General features: G+C 54.7%; 1 protein-coding gene across 1 annotated transcript; it reads left to right on the forward strand.

Moving 5' to 3' along the window:
• Positions 1 to 144: 144 nt before the first annotated feature.
• On the forward strand, positions 145 to 2,167 carry LOC123151028 (protein LOL4). The gene is made up of 5 exons (XM_044570815.1): positions 145 to 307; positions 566 to 721; positions 889 to 1,022; positions 1,630 to 1,698; positions 1,811 to 2,167. Exons 2-5 carry the CDS (start codon positions 568 to 570, stop codon positions 1,850 to 1,852), a joined length of 399 nt encoding a protein of 132 aa, XP_044426750.1. The 5' UTR covers positions 145 to 307; positions 566 to 567; the 3' UTR covers positions 1,853 to 2,167.
• Positions 2,168 to 7,457: the final 5,290 nt, after the last annotated feature.

The raw sequence follows: 7,457 nt of genomic DNA on the forward strand, positions 1-7,457 counted from the left end.
CATCCCTTCCACCATCGTCGCCGACCCGGCCCGGCGGTTTCTCGGATTCCACGAATATATCCTAGCCAGCAAATCCATCCATCACCCCGCCATCCCTCGCCCATAAATTGCACGCCCCCGAGACGTTTCTTGCCACCGTGGAGTTCGCCCAGCTCTCTCTCTCTCTCTCTCTCTCTCTCTCTCTCTCTCTCTCTCTCATCTCTCATCTCCTTGGCTACGTACTTCTTCCACCTCCCCCTCTCACCCACGCACCTCTCTCTCAGCGCTTCGGCAATCGGAGCAAGCCGCTTGTTGGGTTCTTTGCTTGGTATGTCTCAATGCTGTGGATCCTCCTAGATCGATATGATGTACGCATGTAGCTGCCAGGACAAAAAATAGGAGTGCTTCTTTCTGCAAAATTTATCTATAGCCTTCTGCGGCTCTTTTCTTGATGCATGCATGGCTACATATATAGTTGTACTGATCGAGCATGCATTGCATATTTGCATATATATATACTCCTACGTAAGCAGAATCAATGTGTGTATGTGTGTGTGTCGTTAACAACGACGGATGTAATCTGCAGGCATGCCTAGGTGCACCTCGTCGGTCAACTACCAAACGGAGACAGCGACCATGTCGGAGCTCATCTGCAACGGCTGCTTCAGCCTGGTGCTGTACAACCGCGGCGCCGCCAACGTACGCTGCTCCGGGTGCAACAGGGTCAACTCCACCAGATCAGGTACTTTCTCATACATATATATATATATATAGACCCTGCCATTTCTGCAACTCACACGCACCAGCTGTGTTGGTGTTGCTGCTGCAATGGAGTTGCATTCACCTAACTAGCTAGCTGCTTGTTGCATTCAACTGAACTGACATTGGTATTCGTCTGTGAATTCGCAGCGAGCCAAATCGCCCACCTGACATGCGGCCGGTGCCGGACAACGCTCATGTATCCGCCGGGGGCCTCCACCGTGGGGTGCGCCAACTGCCAGCACGTCAACCCTGTCAGAACCCAGGGCTCCTCAGCTCCTCCGGTAAGCAGAGCTAAATCGTACCATGCCTTCTGTAATCAGTGACATGATCTTTGAAAACAAACTTCTCTTAGAGGCTATGTCTATGCATGTCTAGAATGCGACGTGATATTTTCGAACGCAACGTTGTAGCTACTAGTCGGCACGGTTTCCCGCACAAAGAATCAGTTTAGGGAGATATTTGTGTGGTCCAAAGCTACATGGGGCCATGCATTGTGCGATCACCCTCTCCTGTTGCATCAAAATTTCTTGAAAAGATCACCACTATGGTAGGTTCAGATTGCTCCATGGCTTCGTCATGGAATCAGTTCCCACTGCTCAGATAGGCAAGTACCTGAGAATAATAGTAGACGATTAGCTACGTAGGAGTACGTACCACAGACTAGCATTCAAATTCTCTGGACCATTCGTGTTATCAAATTCTCTGGACCATTCGTGTTATCAAATTCTCTGAACCATCCGTGTTATCAAACTGTCTGAAAATTACATACGTACCAGTGGTCCATTGGAATCGATCATCGGCCAAACAATCTGAATCTTATTGTCAAAGGTTGATGGCGGCGCCAGCCGGCTTTATTCTCTAGCTAAACTTTGTTCGTGCTACTTGCAGGATGCCCATGCCCGGCCTCAGACAGTTCTCGTGGAGAATCCCAGGACAATGAACGACAAGGGCAAACTGGTAACCAGCCTCATCTCTAGCTAACACTCTACCAAAACCCTCTATTTTCATCGCTAGTTATGGCAAAGAAATTATCTATGTAATTTACTGAATTTGTCTGCGTCTGGTTCAGGTCAGCAATGTGGCGGTCGGTGTCACCTCATGGAAAAGATGACCAAGAAGGAATTCTTGGTTTTATCCCCAAGGGTCTGGTTAATGATGCATGCCCTTGGTGAATCTGTATCATCGTCATCATCGTCGTCGTCATCGTCAGATAAATGTTAAAATCAAGTGTGTTTTGAAGCTTGATATAAACAAGAGAAACAGTAGGAAAAGAGGCAATGGAAGAGAAGGAGAAAAAGAAAAAAAATGGATCTCTGAAATGTGCCATGTTTGTGCTTCTTTCTGAAAATGTAAATATGCTGGCTATGTGCTAGCCTATGATGTGCTCTTAAGAAAAAGGAATGCAAAAAAGCATTATGTCCAGGAATTTTCTCTCTCTCTCTCTCTCCCCCTCTCCTTTTTGTTTTATCCTTTTCGGAAATTTCTTTTCGGCCGGCTTACCGATCGACATGCTGAGTCGACTTTGCACTTGGGGCTCTGATTCTTCAGTTGAAAACCTGAAACTACTGTGCAGCGAAAAGATGATGACGGAATAATGGATGCCTGCTTCTTTTTGACTGTTCACAGGAAGAAGAGCCAGATGTATTCATCTTTACAGCGCCGGCAGTTCAGGTTTTGAACGTTGAAGATAGCCCATGGATAACACTAGGGCTAGGCTTCTACAGTTACAGTACAAACCCTAGTTTTTTTTTTGAGGGATCAGTACAAACCCTAGTGAATCAAGGCCAGCCAAAGCATAAGCATGCAGGACATGGCCCATCCAAAGCCCGGCCCAACCCAAGGCCTAGAAAAGAAACCACGAGTAATTTATATATACAAAAAATCACATGACTAAATAGTATTGTATACGTATTATTTTTCGGGATGAAAAGAAACAGAATAATGTATTTCTGTTATTTGAGATTTTAAGGCTCTGGGTCAGAGTGGGCCGACTTCAAAAGAAATAGGAAATGTTACCCGGGCCCAGGAAAGTCGGGGCCACCTGAACCGAGGCTGAAACTTGCATTCTGGCAATTTCAACAGCATGGATGGAATTGCCTCAAAAAGAAAACAGCATGGATGGAACACCACCAATTGGCCACCAACCAGACAGAACTCCGTAAAGAAAACAGGATCTCTTCCTCTCTTCGACGTGGAACTCACGTGCATGTTGTATGCTTCCAAGTGCACTTGTATTATTCTACTTACCGAAAAAGGCTCACGCCCCGCTTTATAGATAAAGCCAATGCCAAAGCCAACATCCACAAGGTTCACACCACCAAGGTACACACACACACATAGTCCAGGAACAAACAAGCATCAAGGGTTAGTGCTGAGGGCACAGCTCAACAAGCCCAACACACACACAAAAAGCGGCACACACGCCGGGAGAGAGACGCCTCTAGTCGGGCTCCGGGGGAGGCGGTGGGAGCGGCGGTGCCAGGCGGAAGGCCAACGAACGAAGGTCGGAGAGGAGTCTGTCGATGGCATCCCGGTCCGGAGGGCGGCTAAGCGGCCGCCAGAGCTGCAAGTAACCACACATTTTGAAGATGGAGTCAGTCGCACGTCGAAGAGGCACCTTCTGAATGACAAGCTTATTGCGAACCGTCCACAACGTCCAAGCCAGCACCCCAACGCACAGCCATCTAATATGTCTGTAGCGTGGATGGGAGGCCTGGATTTCCGCGAGCAAGTCGGGGAAGTTGTTATTACACCACTGTCCCCCAACCGTTTCGCGAAAACACGCCCATAGGAACTGTGCCGTGCAACAGGAGAAGAAGATGTGATTGGCATCCTCCGCCGTGTCACATAGGGGGCACATCCCATCCCTAGGCCCATGGCGCTTGAGGACCTCCACGCCGGACGAGAGGCGGCCGCGGATCCATTGCCACAAGAAGATCCGGATCTTAAGTGGGAGGCGGATGTCCCAGATAAGGCCGAAAGGCTCCGGGGCAACTGATGGGGCAATAGCCGCGTAAAGGGACTTGGTGGAGAAGCGGCCTGAGGAATCCAGACGCCAGGAGATGGCATCCGGAGAGTCAACCACGTCCATAGGCAACAGGGCGATGTCCTGGAGGAGGACATCCCAAGCAGCCACCTCGGCAGGGCCAAAAGGACGACGAAACGCGAGGCGCCCTAAGTCAATAAGGGCCGCCTCGACCGAGACCCGAGGGTCAACTACAATGTCGAAGAGGATGGGGAACCGGGCGGCCAGGGGGGAGTCCCCTAGCCAACTATCAAGCCAAAACAAGGTCGAGGCGCCAGAGCCCACCGAGATGGAGGTGCCTATCCTCAGGACTGGAAGCAGCTGGACGACTGCGTGCCAAAACTGGGAACCGCCCGAGCGCTGGCAGAACGCCAGAGGCTGGCCACGCAGGTACTTGTTCCGGATGATAGTCAACCAAAGGCCTCCCTCCCCATTGGCAATGCGCCATAGCCAGCGGGTGAGGAGGGCGATGTTCATGCGCCGAGAGGACAAAATCCCAAGGCCACCCTGGTCTTTGGGTTTGCAGATGTCTGGCCAGCTGACCATGTGATATTTCTGTCTGCCTGCCTCGCCAGCCCAGAAAAATCTGGCCTGGTACTTGGCGATCTCCTGATGAAGGGTTTCATGAAGGCTGTAAAAGCTCATGAGGAACCACAGAAGGCTGGCAAGCGACGAGTTGATAAGGATCACACGTGCCGCCTTCGACAGCCAGCGCCCTTTCCAGGGCTCAACTCGGTGCTGCATACGGGTCACCGTGGGGCGGAGGTCCGCCACGGTGAGGCGCGAGTCGCTAATGGGGATCCCCAGATAGGTCGTGGGAAAAGATCCCAGCCGGCAGTTAAGCCGATCGGCAATGGACTGAGCGTCCTCATCGGGGTAGCCGAGCACCATCACTTCGCTCTTGTCAAAGTTGATGGTCAGGCCCGACATTTGCTGGAAGCACAGAAGGAGGAACTTCAGGTTGGAAATCTCGAGGGCGGATCCCTCCGTCATAATAATGGTGTCATCCGCGTACTGGAGAAGGGTCACCCCTCCCCCTCCAACAAGGTGCGGGACCAAGCCTCGAATATGCCCCGTAGTCGTGGCCTTAACTAGGATGGCGGCCAGGGCATCAACAACCATGTTGAACAAGAACGGCGAGAAGGGGTCCCCCTGCCGAACCCCACAAAGGGTAGGGAAGAAGGGTCCAATCTCGCTGTTGATGTTCACCGCAGTCCGGCCGCAGGAGACGAGCTGCATGACGCGGGTCACCCACCGATCGTCAAAGCCCTTGCGAAGCAGGACTTCCCTCAGGAACGGCCAGTGGACCGTGTCATAGGCTTTGTGGAAGTCCAGCTTAAGGAAGACCGCCCTGTGGCGCTTCAGACGAACCTCGTGGAGCACTTCGTGGAACACCAACACCCCATCCAGGATAAATCGGCCTTGAATGAAGGCGGATTGGTTCGGGTGGGTAATAGTGTCCGCAAGGAGGGTCACCCTATTGGCGTACCCCTTCGCCAGAATCCTAAAGATCACATTAATAACTGTGATGGGGCGGAACTGGCGGATATCGGCGGCACCCGGGACCTTGGGGATGAGGGTCACCACACCATAGTTAAGGCGCCCCAAATCCATGGTACCAGAGTAGAATTCCTCAAAGAGAGCCATGACCTCATGCTTGATGGTAGGCCAGAACGTCTTGAAGAAAGCTACAGGTAGACCATCAGGTCCCGGGGCCGAGGAGGGGTTCATCCCCCTAATGGCAGCGAGGACCTCGTCCTCACTGAAAGGAGCAACCAAGGCCGCATTGGCTGCAGCCGAGACTCCAAGCGCCCCCGACCAAATGTCGGGGGCAAGGCTAGCCCCACCACGCAGCGTGGGGGTAAATAAGGCCCTATAGAAGCCATCCACATGGAGGCGGATGGCCGCGGGCTGCACTAACTGCGCATCTCCATCCCACAGGCAGTGGATGGAGTTGCGACGGCGCCGGCCGTTCGCAACCGCCTGGAAGTATGCGGTGTTTGCGTCGCCCTGAAGCACCCATCTCTGGGTGCCCCGTAGGCGCCAGTAGGCCTCCTCGTCCGTGTAGATGAGGGATAGCTGGTCCTCTAGGTCGTAGCGCAGCAACCACTCATCCGAGGAGAGCCCGGTCGAGTCCGCGCGCGCATCCAAGGCTTGAATCGCCACAAGGATGGAATTCTTGCGCTCTCTCAGGTCCCGGCCAAGATTACCCCCCCAACCCTTCATGAACTGGCGGGCTAACTTGGCACAAAAGTGCCAAGTATCGACCGCGGACATGGCGCGATGGGGTGCCGACCTGGCGAAGATCCAGCGGGCGACGACGGCCTCCCGGAAGCCCGCCTGGTTGAGCCAGAAGCTCTCGAACCGGAACCGCGGCGGGGAGGGAGGGCGCTCGTCAACCGTGGAGAGGAGAAGGGGGACATGGTCGGAACCAATTCGGGTGACCGCCTGGAGCGATGCCAGGGGGCATCGCAATTCCCACTCCGGGGAAACTAGGACACGATCTAGCACGGATTGTGTCGGAATAGTTTACCGGTTGGTCCAAGTAAATCTAGCACCAGTCCGGTCAAGCTCACGGAGCCCCAGCTCCGCGATCCAATCGTTGAAAAGCTGCATCCGGGGGAAATTAACCCGGGAATTATTCTTCTCGTCCGGCGAACGGATGAGGTTGAAGTCGCCCCCCACCAAAACAGGATGTGGGGAGTTGGAGATCTTCAGCTGCAACTCGGCAAGGAAGGCCGGGGAGCGGCGGTGGTCAGCCGGACCGTAGACCGCAATGACCTCCCATTTGAAGTTCAAAGCCCGCTCGAAGATCTCCATGCTAACGAAAAACTCCCCTCTATCCATGCCGCCCACCTCGAAAGTGGCATCCTTAACCCCAAGAAGGATGCCACCCGAGTGGCCTGAGGTCCCGCTAGAAGGGAGCTAGTGCCACGCGAAGAGGTGGGGGCTCAGATGTTCCAGCTCCTGTAGGGAGAACTCGACTCTAAGGGTTTCTTGGATGGCAATAATGTCAATATGTTCGTCCCGGATGTACTCGATGAGCTGGCGGCGATGGCCGTCATGGCCGAAGCCGCGGAGGTTCCAGAAAAGGGCCCTCATCTAAACCCCCATCGGGGGGCTGCTTGACCCCAAGACACGAGAGGCGCTTTGCGCGCGAAGGGCGGCCGTGCGAGACCGAGTGCGACCACGGATGATCCTGTCGGCCTCCAGAGGGGTCGGAGCTGGAGGCCGAAGCAGGCGGGCACGAGACTCGGCCAGCCTGCCGTCGAGGATCTCCCGGGCCCTGATGGCCTCAATCTGATCTAAGGAGGGCCCAACCTCCCCCCTGAAGACAATGGCCGAGTCGTTGGCCACCTTAGCAAGGTGGCCAAGGGGAGCGGCCTCGAGAGCAGAAAAGGAGCAACGAGAAGAACTGGGAGGTACGGGATCCACACCTGACTCAAGGTTCCACACCGCGGCGCGGAGCTCCGCCCGCTCGGCGACGGAAGGAGCAGGAGAGTCGCCCGGCCGTGACGCCTCCAGGCGGGCGCTGCGGCGGGAGGACGTCACCGGCGTGGAGGAGGACCGGGGTCTCCTGGTGTACGCCACCGTCGGAGGGGGGTGCGCGGAGGCCGGGGAGGCGACGTCCACCGTCAGCGAGGCGGCCGGGGAAGCCGGCGAGGCGGGGGTGAGGCAGGCCGGCCCCAAC

This window comes from Triticum aestivum, chromosome 7A (genome assembly GCF_018294505.1).
Source record: "Triticum aestivum cultivar Chinese Spring chromosome 7A, IWGSC CS RefSeq v2.1, whole genome shotgun sequence".
Classification (NCBI taxonomy): domain Eukaryota; kingdom Viridiplantae; phylum Streptophyta; class Magnoliopsida; order Poales; family Poaceae; genus Triticum; species Triticum aestivum.

Excerpts from the sequence above, each read along its gene's own strand:
- LOC123151028 (XM_044570815.1), top strand. The coding sequence starts at position 568 with ATGCCTAGGTGCACCTCGTCGGTCAACTACCAAACGGAGACAGCGACC. Across the intron at positions 722-888 it reads GGTCAACTCCACCAGATCAG|CGAGCCAAATCGCCCACCTG; the intron begins GTACTTTCTCAT and ends GTGAATTCGCAG. Across the intron at positions 1,699-1,810 it reads TGAACGACAAGGGCAAACTG|GTCAGCAATGTGGCGGTCGG; the intron begins GTAACCAGCCTC and ends CGTCTGGTTCAG.